Genomic DNA, 16593 nt, shown 5'->3' with positions numbered 1-16593 from the left:
AGATCTTACGTGGAGGAACCTGTAGCCTCGCCCAAGTCGTAAAACACGAAAGTGCCCTCATCAACTACTAGAATATAATTTTCAGAGTGTATGGGAATGAAGATGTTCAGTGGAAGTATGTGTATGTGTGTGTGTGTGTGTGTGTGTGTGTGTGTGTGTGTGTGTGTGTGTGTGTTAGATCTGGTTTCTCCTCCTCTCAGCACAGTAGTGCAAGGTCATCATCTCATGGCTCAGCGTCTTTTTTTTCGTGGTTCAACAATTGAAGACAATACAGTTTTTCATGACAATTCATCCTTGTTGTTCTCATAAACAGATCAGTTATTACCACAACGCGTACACACACAATCACACAAAGCCAGAGGCAAACGTGTGTGGTGAGCCACAGATGGTAGTGTCAGTTAAGTGCAGACTCACTGGCTCCTAATTGCACCACAATGCACAGAGTGAGGAGAAACGAGCGTCTCATTAAAAACACAGTCTGCCCTGGTGCCTCAATGCAAATCTTAACAGAACGACTTCTCTTTCTATCTATAATGCAATAATGCAGCCATCTCTGACAGCAGCATCAATGAGATGAGTAGCTAATTGCAGGCGTTCAGAGAGTCTCCCCAGTTTGTCAGTTTTGCCTAAGGAGCTCTCGAAAATACAGTCCCGACTTGTCCTCTGTCGCCCACGCCGCCTCCCCCACCCCCCAAACCCTCCCTCCTCCTCGCTGGCTCTACAGGTAGGAGTTGAAAAGCACTATGGGTAGAGCATCTGGAGAAGAAGGGGGGTGGCAACGTTGGCGGTGCTCACCTAAAACTGTCTGCTCGCTCAGAACACGCAGGCTGTAAAGCCATTTTCTAATATGCGCGCCGGGCCTGCCAAGTGAAGTTTTGCCTCTTAAAAAAAAAAAAAAAAAGGCTGGCTTTAGCCCCAAACTAAAAATTCACTCTGTTCCCCCCTCCTACATCCCTGCTTTCCCCCGCCCTCCGTGCAACGCTCTAGCGGGACAATATGGATTGGCTGGGGCGAGTGGGGGAGTGCGGCGGGGACAACTTGGCCTTGTTCTCTGAAAAGAGCAGGACTACTTGCTTATCTGCACGGCGGTTGTAGCCTCCGGCCGTGGAGATGATCTGGGAGACCCTTTCCGTCGCGGCGGGGTTGAAAGGTCACAGCGCATTCCGGGCATTTTCTGCCCTGTTTGTTTTTCCAGCAGGAAGGGCCTGCGCTGCGGCCCGCGCGCACACCTGAACAGCCACTGCACACTGACCTCACCAAAAGCCACTGGACATCGATTGAGCACACAGAGAATTTCTGTCGAGCCAATCTCATGCTTTTCAGACACAGACGCAGGCAATGAGTCAAGGGTTTGTTTGGATGATTACTGGCGACGAGGCATGTTCCCAATATGCGTCAGTTAGTGATGTCACGGTCATGACATTATCGCCTGACGGCAATTAAATGAGCCGATTGTGATCACTTTGTAAAATCAATCCCCCAACGTGTGTTGCATCCAAGTTTTGTGGAAATTTTGAGCCATCAGTTGAGTTGAGGCAAATTAACTGTTTTATTTACTGCATTATTACAGTATGATGGTAATATAAAATTGACATAAAGGATCCTAACATTGTTAATTGAAATTATTTGTATGACAATTACTCCGACTCACCGACTGAAATGTCATGACCGGGATAACCCTCGTATCAATCTGATACTTCCTCAGATTCATTATGCCATTATCCATGAGCTTTAATGCAAACCACATCTTTGACGTTTGTTATGTACGTTACTTTGCTAGAAGGTCTGACTGGGGCCAGCTGGTGGACCCCACGTCCTCTCTCGCAGCGCAGGCTGATATCTGTTTGCCGCTGGCCAATAGAAGGTCAATGGACGCTAACAGACCATGATGGCTCTGGCCAGCAGTAAAATTTATTACACTGACTCCCCAGGATGAGTCATTATGTGACGGGGACATTAATGAAGCATTTCCAACTCACGGCATGAGCTGCTTAGAAAGCTCCATGATTAACATCCTCTGGCCAGACATGGTAGATGATTTGATAGAACGCTGAGAGACTCCAACGTCCACGAAGAAAGACGTAGTGTTTCAGTATTTACAGGGTGTCTTTTATGTTTTTTTGAGGGGGGTTCTTTTTTTTTTTTTTTTTAATCCAACAAAGAGAAATCAATAACTTTGAGTCTAAACCTGCAAGGCAGGCCTCAACACAGAGACTGGAGTTAGAAACCTTTATATATTTTCACCTTGGGCTCTTAGAGAAACGCTTCTTTGAAAATAAAAGCTCTCTGCAGACCCCACCCTCCCCACCCTCCCCCAAAGCAATTCAGTTGAGTTCAGTTCGACTGAAATAATGCAGAGTGAATAGAGTCAGCATACCTATGAAGGCAAAAAGAAGAAAGGATCATTAGTATATTCTGTAAACCTTACCAGGCCCAAACTACTTCCTAGTCATAAATGTTGGCGCTTAGAATGCATTGTTCCAGGGATGTAAAGAGAGAGATGGATTTTGTTTTGTGCTCGGTCCACGGTCATCTGGTCCCTGCAGTGATGAGGCCAGAGCGACGGGCTGTGTAGGTTGGGGAAGCGGAGCGGAGGGGGGGGGGGGGGGGGGCTGTGACCGGCGTCCGAACTCACGCAGTAAGGCTCACACCAAGTGCGCGCAGGGGGGACGGTGCGAGGCCTCCGACAGACGCACCACCACATGAGCGGACAAACAGACGCTGACGGAGGCTGGACAACAGCCTCCGGACCGAGAGCGAGAGCGGGGGGGACGTTCGGCCCACGGCAGACCAGATTTCACCTTCCCCTGGCATCAGTGCCCGCTACGCCGTCCCTACACATGCCATCCCTCTCACATTGCCATCACCATTTGAAAATTCTTATACCACTGCTTTGTTTGGAAGACATGCAACCACTTTCCACTTCAATTAAGTACCACTGTCGACACAAATGGAAAGAACATTTCATTTCTGTATTGAGACAGAATTTGTAAATTTTGTAATGCACATCCTGAAAAGTAGGTTGCAATTCTCATTATGTGTAAGTTGTGAATACACAGTATTGATATAGGATCGCATTGCGAGACGTCTCATCAATATCGGATATTTCATCGAATTGTGACCGTTCGTATTCCGAATCGAACCATGAGATCCTTCCCAATACCCTGCCCACAGGGTTCCCGTCTGCAAACCTGGCGCCAGGTTTGGCAAAAGACATTCCAGACCTAAGGATTTTCAGGAAGTAATGCAAAGAGATTTGTGATTCTCATCTCGATGTGAAGTGCTTTTTAAACCAAACGGGATCTTGTAGTGCTGTGTTGTGGGTTGAGGGGCCTGATGGCGCTGCGGTGGCAGAATGGAGCAGGATGGGTGCCTGGCAGGATGTTGGCATCGTTGTATTGGAAACGAGCCCATCCACTCGTGGACTTGGAACTGATGAACTTCCTGGTCATAAACCGAAGCAGTCATGCGCTTTTGAAAAGGTCAAAAAAATAAAGAAATAAATAAATAAATCACTGCCGAGGACTTAAGACATAAAAAAAAAAAAAACAACGACGCAACACAATTTAACAATGGATTATTCCACAAGCCAGTAGGACAAAGGTGGACGATAATCCTCAACGTGGAGTGCATTGAGGCCTTTTAAAGCTCTAGACTGTATAACCTCTTAGATCAGTAAAATGTTAATATTACATCTAAATTTCATCATCATTGTGACTATTCTGCCAGTAATGGTCAAGTGCATAGAGGGGACAAAGGGATTACCAAACACAGGTCCCTATCCCATCATCAGACACTATGTTTTCATTTCAAGCGAGCCTCAGAGCACCTCTGAAAAGCTTTTCCAACCCACATGTTCCAAACCGTCCACGCATAGCTGGCACCACAAATACATCGGTAGAGCTCCAGGGTCAAACCAAATGAGTGATTATTAAAAAAAATAAAATAAAAATAAAAAGTGTCTCCTTTTTTTAGCATTTCAGTTTGAAGCTTAAAAAAGTCAAATTTGAACTGTTGCGCATACTCTGAGTGATTTCTGCCCCAGAAAATAAAAACGTACCGATGGAAATAAAAATAATCAATACCGAAATGGTGTTACTGCCTTGTTTCAAAGTTGGGGGGAAAAAAAAAATAAAAAATCTACCCTATCAAAACTAAATTTGGCAGATTCTGTGGGCTGAATTTAACTTAAATAAACAGAGAACATTTCTAGAAATTGCATCCCCCCACACCGTCGACCAGCAATTATTCATGTCTCCAATGGCTTCAGAATAAATATAAAATATAAACAGCGGGCCTTGAGAACAGAGATGTACTGTAGACTGTGGATAGACCACGACAGTAAAAACAAAAGCTTTGTTGGGCCACAGTAAAACATAATTCTTTGGTTTTCTACTTTGCAAGACAAAGGGAAAACTCAAAGTACACGGACACAAGGGCACGTAAATTGGAACACACACACACACACACACACACACACACACACACACACACACACACACACACACACACACACACACACACACACACACACACACACACACACACACACACACACACACACAACACACACACACACACACACACACACACACACACAGACACACACAGACACACACAGACACACACAGACACACAGAATAGGAAGGCCCACTATGCTTTAAGGCACACCCTTAAAATATGTATGACCCTCAGTGAGGTTGTATTCTTCACCGCAGCAGGGACAAACCATAGCTGTATTTGTATCTCAGAACTCTCTAGATTCCACCACGGCCACAACGGCTCTAGCAGCCGGCCAGCCAGTTCCAAGGTTTTACATTCTTATCCTTTAGGATCCTATTACGGAGCAAGTCAGCACCCATGGACAAAGTCCTCTCTATAACCTGACTAAATCCCACACATTCTCAGGCCCTGAATTAAGGGGGTGGGATGTTGAATGCGATAGAACACCATTATTTGATCAGTCCACATGCCTGTGCCATTCTTTTGTGCTTATTTTGCTGAACAATAGGCCACAAAAGATGATCGACCCCAATCCGCCACTGCATGAGTGGATGGTGGCGGTGAGTGGCCACCACAAGGAATGACATCGTCTTTCCCAGCACTAAGTGCTGTTGCTTCGACTAACCATGAAAGCTCGTCACTGGACTTTCTGTACACCCGCATTATAGGTTTTTGGTTTGACTGACTGAAACTCAAACTATGAACTAGCTCCAGAAAGTATGCAGGCCTGTGACCCCTGCACAACATTATTGTTTATAAGGCCAATAAAACCAGAGCTTTGCAGTCTATTGTATTGAATTACTACTGAATGAAAACGTTAGCCTATGCCATTGACACAGATGCATTTCGGAAAGTTTCCAACGGGTTCTAAATGGTTTTAATGGGGAACTCGAGGAGCAGAGTTTCGGCCTGACAGCAACAGGAGGCTGCATTCCATTGATCATCTCACCCCCAGGGTTCTGCCGATGCCAATTTGAAAGGCACGCTGGAGTGGAAACACTACCTTTTAACTACAGTAACCACTTGACAGCTCTGTACATGACCCAGGGAACGGAACCGAGACCCGGATTTTTCCCATCAAATTTCAAATAACTAGTAAATCTCGATGATCTCCTGAGGGACAATTGTGGTGGTGAAAATGATACGGTTAAAAATAGAATGAACAGCATTAAAAATTATACTAAGACTTGATTCAGAGAGGTGGAACCATCAAGTTGCTCACAGGCACACCCAATAACCAAAGCATTCATGAAGAAGCAACGAGGCCTTTGGTTCCGTAGTGTTATATTACCTCAGTGTACCGACACCTATTGTCCTTTGTCAATAAAAACAGAAATAAGCAAACCCACGAGGGGCGACACCTCTAGGCAAACACCACTTACAAACCAAAACCGGCAATGTTTCTCTGTAAATGTTTACTGAATGGGCGCAGGCTAAACAAGCACACAGACAAACCAGGAGCTGGTGGTTTCCCAACAAACACCAGCACTGGACTAAAAATGACTTTGTAATCAAAGGGTTTGGAGAGCAAACAGCGGAGGAGGGAGGGAGTGAAACCAGGGAGCGGTGGAGGGAGCGTATCAACTACCCAGCCGACGAAACGTCCCTCCCTCCCTCCCCCCTCTCCTCCCCCCCAGGAGATAATGGGCATCGTCTTTCTTCTTGCCCCGCATTACAACCCTGTCTCTTGACCACTCAACTTCATCCAGGTCAGGTGAGAAATAGCACAGGTCTGCCCTTCACAATAACTATGAAGTCTGCCGACTTGGAAGACCACTAAGAATATTATGAGTACGACCTCGCTGGCAAAACCAATGCAACACTGAAACAAAAGACAGTGAACAATGCCTCACCAGAACGGCCGCCATTTGTTTAAAGCTCAACAAGATCGAACAGACTGTTTATTTCACACTTCAACGGGCCCAGAGCTGCTGACGCTGGGATATTACCTAGCTGCAGTGCTGTCTCAAAGCCCTGCTAATCCAATAACGGCTGCCAATGCTTGATAGCAATTTCAACATACATGGCACATCTGGTCAAATAGGGGGCTGATAGTAATACCAAACGCATGCAAAGTCAGGACCCCCGCTGACATGCTCACACGTGTTAAGGAAATCTATATGCATGTCTTGGTGGGATTGGATTTAGATTTTCGTCATTGCAGAAGGATAGGGAACATGCATCTCTCTCTCTAATAAAGATGCTTTAAAAATCTCTCTCTCTCTCTCTCTCTCCCTCTCTCTCTCTCTCTCCCTCTCCCTCTTTCTCAGAACAACTTGTCTATTCTATCCTGAGGCAGGATGCAAGGGGGGGGGGGGGGGACAGAAGGGCATCATCTCGAGGTGAAAAGTTCACAACACTGCACAAGGGTTTAAAAGCCTGGCATCGCTCTTCTACGGAAAGCTAAATTGACAGCTTATTCTCATACGCGACAAGAACGAGAGAGATAGTGAAAAGGGGAGATAGCAAAGAAAGGAGAAAAAAAAAAAAAACGGGGAGATCGAATAAGTAAGGGGTAAGAGAGAGAGAGACATGCGGAGGGTAGAGGCAGGGAGGGAGGAAAGTAATGCAAAACACATTGGTAGAAGACAGGATAGGAGAAAGGGAGAGCGCTGGGGACAAAGGGAGATTATGACTATCAGAGCTCCAACATGACAGGAAATGACACAGGGAGAGCAGGAAGAGGAAACTGGACAGATATAGATTAGTTGAGCAGCCAACCCCGAGAGGGAAAAAAAAAAAAAAAAAAAGCATATTGCATCCATCCCAGCGGCAGAAAATGTGCTGATCACAGCGTACACTGGGCAGGTCCAGAAACAGGTCCTAAACAGGTACTATTGCAAGCAGCAATGGACGGACCGTTCCAAGCCAGTTATGGTTACGTGCTTATATAGTTATAGTTACATGCATAGCTTTGAGTTCGACGATTTTAAATCCTCCATTTAAAAAGGGACAAGGCTGATTTAAGCTCCGACGGCTTACGTTTTTTTCCCTAACTTGATAAGAAATAGAAACCCACCCTAAGGTCAAATCCCATGTCTAATCAGACCTAATATGGGTCATTAATTAGTATGGCTGAATATTACAGCTCAGCTAATTTTAACGCCTGAACACCATTCCCCACAGTTGCTCCATATACAATCCAACTGTAGTCAGTTGGGGGGGGGGGGGTGCCTTTGCTTTTAACAGGAAGCGTCCTGCTTATGATTCCCTTTGTTATCCACCTCTGGACATTCTAGATATGTTTTCCAACTGGCACAATTCGCCCCAGTGTGTACCATGCACCGTACCATTTTATCGTATGCACCCAAAGTACACAAAGGCGCTGAGGGGCAGGATGGATAACGTGCAAGGAGCTGATATAACACACGTGCATGCGCAAACGCCGGCCGCAAACGAAATCCGAACGCTCGACACCATCTAAAACGTCAGTTCGAAGAGACACATCTCCCCGGTTGTTTTGCCTGAGAGCAATGTGGTAGAAGACGGGTAGCACATCGATGACGCCGATTTAGACCGATCTGCAAACGGCAGGTTGTTCGAACGAATGAATGAATGACTACGTCTGAACGATCGAATCGTGCGCGACTGTGACGTTCAGCTTTTCGTCTGCGACCCCACCCCCCCCCCAAACCAATGTAAAATCAACAGAGTCCCATTTGATGTTTTTTGGGGTTGTTTTTTTTTACCAACATGGGTGTGTCGGGCCTGATCAGCTGTTAGGGGTACGAAGTGGACCCCAAAAAAATCAAAACAGTTGGAGGGAATTTAATCAGAGTTGACAGACTCTTGGAAAACTTCAAGATAGGTCAAACAAACCGAGTAGAGTGTCACGCACCATCACAGCGTCCACGCTCAAGTCTCATAATAACACCTCCTGCGTGACACGACGTTAAAGTGCGGAACGTGCGGGGGTTTGTTGGGGTCCCACCCCCGGCGACCCCAGACAGACTTCGGTGGAGCCCGCACATTGAAAAAATGCATGTTCCAGAACTATCCATAAACTGGTTCGGATGTTACGCGGGGTTCGCTCACGGCCGCCCAGTTTACCTTCAGAGAGCTCCAGCTCCAGCTCCGCCAGCTTCTCCCGCACCTCCACCGGGAGGGTCATGGCGACGGACGGCGCGGGCTCCAGCATCATCATGAGCAGACCGCTGGAACTTCTCTCGGCCATGGCGACCCGGCGGCCGGCGGGGGGGCTCTCCCAGTCGGGGGCGCGGAACGAGCAGAAACCGGCCCGGCCCCTCCTTCGCGGTGCGTCGGGCAGGTGGGGTGGCGGCGGCTCGCGGCGTGCGGGCGTGCGGGCGTGCGAGGCGCTCCACGCGTCATGACAGTGCCAGCTCTGCGGCTAGCACGCTCTCCATGGCGGGTCCGCCGGTGGCTGCGGGTGTCACGGGGCTCTGCGGCTCCTCGCCTGCTCCTCTCTGCTCGGGGAGCGCCTGGAGAAGAGCGAGCGGGGCGGGGTGGCGGGGGGGCGGGGGGGGGGGGTACTCGTTCGACTCCGCGCTCCCTCCTCCGCGCGGCGCGGTCCCCGTTGCGTCACGGCGGCGGCGGCGGCCCGGACGGACACCGCGCCGTGCGCGTTCACGCCGACCCGCCCGGCGCTGCGCCGAGAGCTCGCCGCCCCCCGCGTGACTCGCCTGCCTCCTGCTGTCGACGCGACGCGTAACCTCGGGACGTTCATTGCAGCGGGTTAAAGACGCAGCGTGCACAATTTAAAGGACGGGCGTGGCGGAAACGGGGCATAATATTCACAAGTATGGTTCAATTACTGTGTAATCCCGTGAACATAATAATGGCTGTGTTTCCGTTACCTTGGAGCGGGCCGTTTTTAGATGGGGAGCGGGTACGCTTCACAGAGGCCGCCATGTTGCGCCGCCATGTTTCTTCTACAGTAGCCCAGAAGGGACAAGCCAAACGGCTCCAGAGAGGGAGTTTCGCGTTTTGTGTGTGTGTGTGTGTGTGTGTGTGTGTGGTTTTTTTTGCGGATTTCGCGGCAGCGGAGCCGCCATTTTGCGCCGCTTCCGTTGGCTGCATCTGCAACCTCACCGCTAGCTGCCACTAAATTCTACGCACCGCGCCTTTAAAGTACCACTTCAGTGAGATTACTTTGTAAAAAAAAAAAACAAACAAAAAAAAAAACACGTATTTAACCCTTGATTTGTCTGGTACTTTACAAGAAACAAGACATTCGACGTATTCGCCGGATGCATGTGCTCCTCGATGTGGTTTCCGTTGTTGGTTGCACGGTCATCTCTTTGCGTTCCTGCCAGGAAAGAGATGGCATGGTGCAAAGAAGTGCAAGGCAGCCCCTGGCCAATTGAGTAAATCAGTGTAGCTCATGTTGGTCGGTGAACTGTCGATATGGATAAACATTCACAAAGACAAACAGCACCCTTGGATGAAAAAGCAGCCCCACCAGCTCAAATGAACGGAAATGTTCAATTAAAAAAAAAAAACGTTAAAATAGCATCAAAAATCACTGTGCTGTGCGAAAGAATCTGACAAACATTTTCATTTCATTCATAATATCATTTATTTTGGTGCAAAACTTACAATGCAAGTAATGATAACAATATTACATATTTCAATCTATTAAAGCTGACATTACAACTGTATATGTGTGTATGTGTGTATTTTTCATTATGATAATGAGGTTATAGTGCGATATAATTCACTTAATTAAGTACATTGCTAATTTGCAGCTGTAATTATTATAGCATTTCATTAAGCAGCTCTAATCGAGACATTGCGGGTGATGTCACATTTAAACATTAAACACTTTTTTTTTTAAATGTCATTAATGTATTACAAAAATGAAATATAATTTACTCTGTGCAACGACTGTCTGTCACAATATTGTTTCCATACACTTTTCTCTGTTGACATGTTTATAGTGCCAATACAGCTGTTTTGTAGCCTTTCAGCAAGATGAAGCTGATTGTTTACTAAAATGCTGCTGATTCTTGTGTTCTGCTGGAGGCAATATGAGGGCAACAAATGAATAATTGTCAATGAAATAAATTGTGCTTTTAGTAGTCTATTCAAATTCTACAATATGTACTGTACAGAGGGTATAGAGACTTCTGCAGTTCTATATTAGCTGCCCTGTGAATGTAAAGAAAGAATATATATTCACCTCAGCGGTAAAACTAAAAGAAAATGTTTTAAAAGAATGTCCTCAAAAGAGGTGTCCCATAAAGTTTCCAAAAACCACTTCCATATTATAGACGTCATAAAAATATATTCTATATTTTGAGCTGCCGTTGACCAGTAAACAACCAAAACCATTTGGCTAACGTATACTGTTTTAGCACCAAAATGAGCGGGTTGACCCATTTTTTTATTTTTAAACCAGGGTCAACCTATTAATAGGTGATAGACACCATTCCCACCGCCAGGAGAAATGCCGTTTTTTTCCGTTGCGTCACATCGGGTGTCATGAACAGGTCGGAAAAGAGGCCTGTCAAAACAGTAGAGGAGACGCCAACTTCAACAAACAACGACATAAAACTGAAACTAGAAAAGCCGTTCGAAAGAATCGGATCGTTCATGAACGACCCAACACTGATCCGCGGCACGGATCACCGGCAGCATGGCGCACACCGGTCCTTCGGCGGTGGGGAACAGCATTGAGCGGGTAAAAGGGGCCAAAATTAGTTTTTGGAGGAGGGAAAAGGGGGAAAAGGGGTAAAGCAGATTGTGTCGAGGGAATTTATTGAGTAATGGATTTATTTGGGCAAGAGAAGGAGAAATAACAGAATCACAGAAATATCAGAACAGTAATTCAAATAAATAAAAGAATATAAAGTGAAAGTGGCATTTTCCAAGATGCCCTTTAATATTACTTGCACAGGAACTACTTTAGAAAGAGCCCCCACCCACATATCACAAGAACTATGACAGTGGCAAGAAGTATGTGCAAACAAGGGAAACCAAGCTTTACCTTAGCTTTGTCCCATCTTCTCCTGGGGGTAAAGTGTGACTGCATTAATGGGGATGACTGTTCTATGACAAGTACAGATTCTTTCGAAGAGTATGTTTCAGGTCAATGTAGAATGTTGCTCCGGGATTCCTCTTGTTGTGATCGTAGACTGCACCGTTCACCTCGGTGTGAATATCAACAAGATGCGTTTTCCTGTCACGGCAGAAGAAAGGAGACAACAGTTTTTTTTTGGTCAATTTTTAAAAATGCCAACTCCGTCAAAAAATAAAACCTGCAATAAGTGTATTGACCGATTTGTGACAGTGTGCTCCCGTACCTCCTTTGGCCTCTGTGCAGGGCATCCGTTAAGGCCTGCAGGTAGGCGGAGCGGTGGTCGCCTCGCTCCAACTGGGCCTCGTTCGTCCAGCAGTGACTCCAGAACACGTCTGCATCTACGGGGACCGTCTCCAATCTGGACTTTGCACCGATCCCATCTGTCTCCAGTTCGCCATTCCAGTCAGCATGGGGCATGGGCTCTTGGACACTATACCTCTGGATGAAGAACAGTTTCGGCTTCCCGGCCAGCATGGGGCACGCGTCGGCTGCAAAGAGGTGTCTGATCACCTCCAAACTCAGGCCCGCGCGGTGTGAATCTGTAGCCAGGAGATCAGTGGCGTTCCCTCGACTGATGATGCAGCAGACAAAGGCGTCGGCCTCCTGGTGCTGCCTCCACTTGGACGTCTCTCTCAGGAATGAGCATGTGTCATTCACGTTCAGCCACTTGTGTAGAACCACCTTAAAATGGAGGGCCGTGAACGTCTGCTCCAGCATCTCTGAGTGGGTGAAGATGGTGAGTCAAGATGTAAGCGTAGTTCAAATGTTTCTGACATAATTGTACACAGAGGAGGATATTGAAAGCATTTTTAAGATGCATAGATAAGTCGAAAGATTGCTTAAAAACTCATTAGAGAGGGATTTAGAAACAATATTCAGGCTGTTTTTTTAAATGACAGTGTGACTCGGTGAGGATCCTCAAGTCCTTCTAATCCGGATCAGTGGAGAGGTTTGGTAACTGTACTGCTCAGGACAGGCGGGCCCCGCAGAGGGTGGTACGTTCAGCCCAACGGACCACCGGAACTACCCTCCCCTCCCTGGAGGACTAACACACCAGGAGGTGTAGTGGGAGAGCCCGCAGGATCGTGAAGGATCCTCACCACCCCAACAACGGACTGTTCCAGCCACTGCGGTCGGGCAAGCAACTCCGCAGCCACACAGCGAGGAGAGAGAGAGAGACTGAGACAGAGTTTCTTCCCACAAGCCATGAGGACCGTCAACGCTGAACTCACTAGGGGTCCTCACTGAGACACTCACATAGTATGTAGCATACTGTATTGTATACTGTATCACTGTTCTGGGTTACTGCATACTGTACTAAACACTATCACTGTTCTGGGTTACTGCATACTGCGCTGTATTGCTGTTCTGTTCGGTGTTACTGTATTGCTGTGTCGTACTGTTGTATTCTCTACTGTATAACTCCATACACACTTTATTCACATCGGTTTACTGCACATATCTGTATATACGAATAGCCTATCCCATATAAATAACTCTATTCCCTTTATTTCTATTTTGTACGCCCACTCAGCATTACCTTTTTGAGTCTTATTTTATTTATATTATTCTATTCACTAACTGCAATACATTTTAGGAATCAGTTAGTTCAGTTCGTCAGTTAGGTAGTAATTAGGTTAGCTATTGTGTTCAGTTTAGTACTTATTGTACATAATCTCCGGGTGCGTTGCAATGACATTTCACTGTATAATCGTATGTATATGTATGTGACAAATAAACCTCTTGAATCTTGACTGCGGACGCATATTTTAAGACTCACCTCCATCAATGCCAACACAGTCGATGATAAGACATAGTCCTCTGGGATCACTACGAAGTTTGTATTCATCCAGTGAACGCTACAATGCAGATGAGTAGAAAGGTCGTGCAGTTACACAAATGGTCAAAGATTTTTACAGACTCCGATTTGAGTTAAGTGTATGAATTACCTGACAGTGTTGCTGTCTTGGTACAGGCACCGCCATGTCCCCTGGAGCTGAAATGAAGAAGCCTCCATGTGAATGTGACTTAAGATGTGATGACTAAATTAATTATTGCTTTGAAAAATGTTCTAGCTGTGTACACTCGCCCACATGAGCACACACAGCTGAAAGGAACAGGTCAGACTTGTTCCACTAAAGGATTTCGTGCCGCAATTATTGAAAAAATGTTCATCTTGTATGGTTTCACCAATTAATACATTTTACCTTTGCGAGAGATTAAGTATTATAAGTATTTCCAAAAAAAGTAAATTTCCTGCCTCGACTAATGTTCACTTTGCTATAGCACGTAATGACATAGAACTCACGAATGCATGGCTGTCGTTGGTTTGCTTGGTATCTTGGACCAAAATGGCTCGGCGTGGGAGATGAAAACTGAAAAAGAGATGAGAAATGTTTGTTTCATTAATAGCTACCAGGGAGGGAAAATGTTATTTTATTTGTACTTAATTTTTTTGCACTTTCTACTCACAGGGGTTGCATGCATTTGACTCACAGGGTTTGCATGAGTTTGCTGTTGACTTATTTGACGAGGTGCAACCGGCTGTAGTTGGGGCGCTCCGACTATGGCAAGAAGGAAATAAGAAAAATCATGGTTACCGAAATAACGATGAAGAATGTTGTTCTGAACTGACCCTTATCGAATGTAAGTCCTGAACTGATGCCTATGAATAGGTTATTATTCATTATTCAGTATGATGTATAATGTTCCAAACTCCAACCCTGGATGTAAGGCTAAGTATAGAACATGCACACACTTTTCCTCCACTAACCTAATGAACTGCCAATTCAAGACAAAATACAAGTACAAAAAGTTATACATTGTTTCGGCACAATAATCAATTCAGTTAGTATTTAAAGAGAAAGAATAGAATCTAGTCCCACCTGACTGCTGGTACGAATGGACTTTTTTGGCAAGATCAATCCTTCCAATATTTCTCAAGCACTGCCCCACAAAGTCCAAGCGTTCAGCTGAAACTTCGTCCAGCTTCTCCAGTTCGACAACAACATCAAGGAAGGTCTATCAGTGGAAGAGAGAAGGAGAAATATCAGAATTGCAATTCACCTGAATTAAAGGATATAAAGGGAAAGTGAAATTTGGAAAAACTCCCCACCCACATATCACAAGAAATATGACAGTAAGCAGAGGCATGTGAGAAAAACGGGAAACAAACTTCACCTTTGCTTTGTCCAGTTTCTCCTGGGGTAGAGTATGACTTAATAGGAATTTTATGGTTCTCAGGTCTTCACTGGATAGGTTCACATTTATACTCGCCATCAGTACCCTGTGACCGGGAAATATATGGTTTTCAGGATTATTGTTTAAAAGACACAGCTGTTTTTGTGTGGGTGTGTGGGTGTTTAATAATTACGGTTACTCACATGTAGGGCTGGGAAACAATTTTGTGATATGACTCAATGTACCGTCTGGGTTTTTGGTTATTGTAATATTGTTATACGTAAGTCATTCCATGAAAGGAGTGCCATTTGGTTCCACAGCATTGAATGTCTAGAAAACACAATAAACTGCAAAAATGTTTTCCGAGCTCAATGATTATTAATCATTAAATGAATGATTAGCATAGTAAATGATAAAAAAAATTAAATAAAAAAAATAAAAATAAATGTCTACCTCCCTAATTTCATTGTGACTGGAAATCTTCCCGCTCGGTCATAACATTCACACGAATAATGACCGTTTGTCGTCATTGATCTTACCTGTACTTTGACAACACGTGTCTGGAGCCCAGGGCGCGCTCCACCTGCCCCTTGCTGGTCCCAAAGGACCGCCTGAGGATATCGAAGCGGCCGAGCTCGGACAGGAGCTCCACCAGGAACAGGTCGTCGATCTGGCCGCCGACGAGCTGGGCCCTCAACATCTCCTTGACGTCGGCGGCGCTGGTGTCCGCGCCCGGGCTCCCGCACAGGTACGCCGTGGTTTTGCACTCGTCCGAGTTGAGTTGTCCGGCTATCTGGTTGACGGTCTGCAGGAGGTGCGGAGGCGGTGCCAGGGCCATAGCGGGACGGTGGGTGAGGTGGACGCTCGCACGGAACGGTGACAAAAACGTCGCGGGTTCAGCGTCGGAGTCTGAAAAAGCAGGAAGCAGCGACGGCCGCGTACGGATATAAGGTTACCGGACGCTACAAAAAGTCAGACACGGCGGTTTCTTTCTCACACGGAGTTGTTAGAACATTTCCCAATAGGCACAGTAAGTGGAAGGCAGACATGGCATCCTTACCTCTGGGTTTCGCTACGGCCGCGGAGCAGATTGTGGTTCGGTTGGTATTTTAAAAACCCAACTGGCAGATTTTCTTTATGACGCACACAAACAGGAAGTAGCGTGAATTCCCCGAATAGTTTTTTTTTTTTTTCTGTTTAAATTTTTTTTTTTTTTTATGATTTATTCCCGTTGAACGCGTCACAGGCTTTATTCCTCAGTGAAGCCCCCTGATGATGGGTTTTTCTGGCAAATGTTCGGTCGTTTGCGGTGGATCCGAGTGCGTTTCGAACTCGAAAGCGAAACTAAACTGTCAGATCTATTTTTTTAATTTTAATTTTTTGAACCGCAGTGGATGGGTCGAAAAAAAAAACCTGATCTAGGCGGTCGTGAATACACATTATTCCAATTAATTGACAATTTATTTGAATCATATTATAAATAAAAAAATAATACATTATTACGAACTCTTTTTTTACCGACCCATAGCACTCACGCCCATCATGGTGAAGTGCCATGAAAGATTGGTCAAGGCCCACATAACATCCAGTCTCCCCACTCCACTTGATCCATTCCAGTTTGCATACCGTCCCAATCGCTCCACCGACGATGCCATAGCTGTCAGGGTTCGCCCGGGTCCTACCAGCATCAGCCCCTAGATGCCGCCAGTACTGCCTTTTCAAGGTTGCTCTGCTTCACCTATTTCTGTTCCTGATTACCCTGCCTCATTAGATGATATGTTTCACCTGTGTCTCATTTGGTCGTCCCTATTTAGACCCTGTCGTTTGTGTCCTCGGGCGCTCAGTCTTGAGTTTGTCTAACCTCATGACAA

General features: G+C 45.9%; 2 protein-coding genes across 7 annotated transcripts in view; both read right to left on the bottom strand.

Moving 5' to 3' along the window:
• Positions 1 to 8800, bottom strand: part of dip2a (disco-interacting protein 2 homolog A) — a 96604-nt gene extending 87804 nt beyond the window's left edge. For all 4 annotated transcript variants that reach the window (XM_080019786.1, XM_080019787.1, XM_080019788.1 and 1 more), the window contains exon 1: positions 8554 to 8800. In XM_080019786.1, the coding sequence (XP_079875912.1) occupies positions 8554 to 8677 (124 nt within the window). In that variant the 5' untranslated portion in view covers positions 8678 to 8800. The remainder of the gene's footprint in view (positions 1 to 8553) is intronic.
• Positions 8801 to 10034: 1234 nt separating this feature from the next.
• LOC307244259 (CASP8 and FADD-like apoptosis regulator) lies at positions 10035 to 16376 on the bottom strand. Of its 3 annotated transcripts, none has more exons than XM_080019388.1 (10): positions 16349 to 16376; positions 15262 to 15631; positions 14723 to 14828; positions 14428 to 14563; positions 14015 to 14106; positions 13851 to 13917; positions 13492 to 13538; positions 13323 to 13401; positions 11766 to 12261; positions 10035 to 11641 (listed from the first exon to the last, which is right to left on the bottom strand). In XM_080019388.1, the coding sequence occupies exons 2-10, from the start codon at positions 15558 to 15560 to the stop codon at positions 11512 to 11514; spliced, it is 1452 nt and encodes a 483-aa protein (XP_079875514.1). In that variant the 5' UTR covers positions 15561 to 15631; positions 16349 to 16376; the 3' UTR covers positions 10035 to 11511. The 3 variants fall into 3 exon arrangements, with proteins under 3 accessions (XP_079875514.1, XP_079875513.1, XP_079875515.1); XM_080019387.1 differs by lacking the exon at positions 16349 to 16376 and adding an exon at positions 15783 to 15831; XM_080019389.1 differs by lacking the exon at positions 16349 to 16376 and adding an exon at positions 15783 to 15831 and having other exon boundaries at positions 14039 to 14106.
• Between the last annotated feature and the right edge of the window lie 217 nt (positions 16377 to 16593).

The sequence above is a fragment of the Zeus faber genome (genome assembly GCF_960531495.2).
Source record: "Zeus faber genome assembly, chromosome: 18".
NCBI classification, from domain to species: domain Eukaryota; kingdom Metazoa; phylum Chordata; class Actinopteri; order Zeiformes; family Zeidae; genus Zeus; species Zeus faber.
Note: the sequence above shows the minus strand (reverse complement) of the source record. Positions and strands in the feature narration are given on the sequence as shown.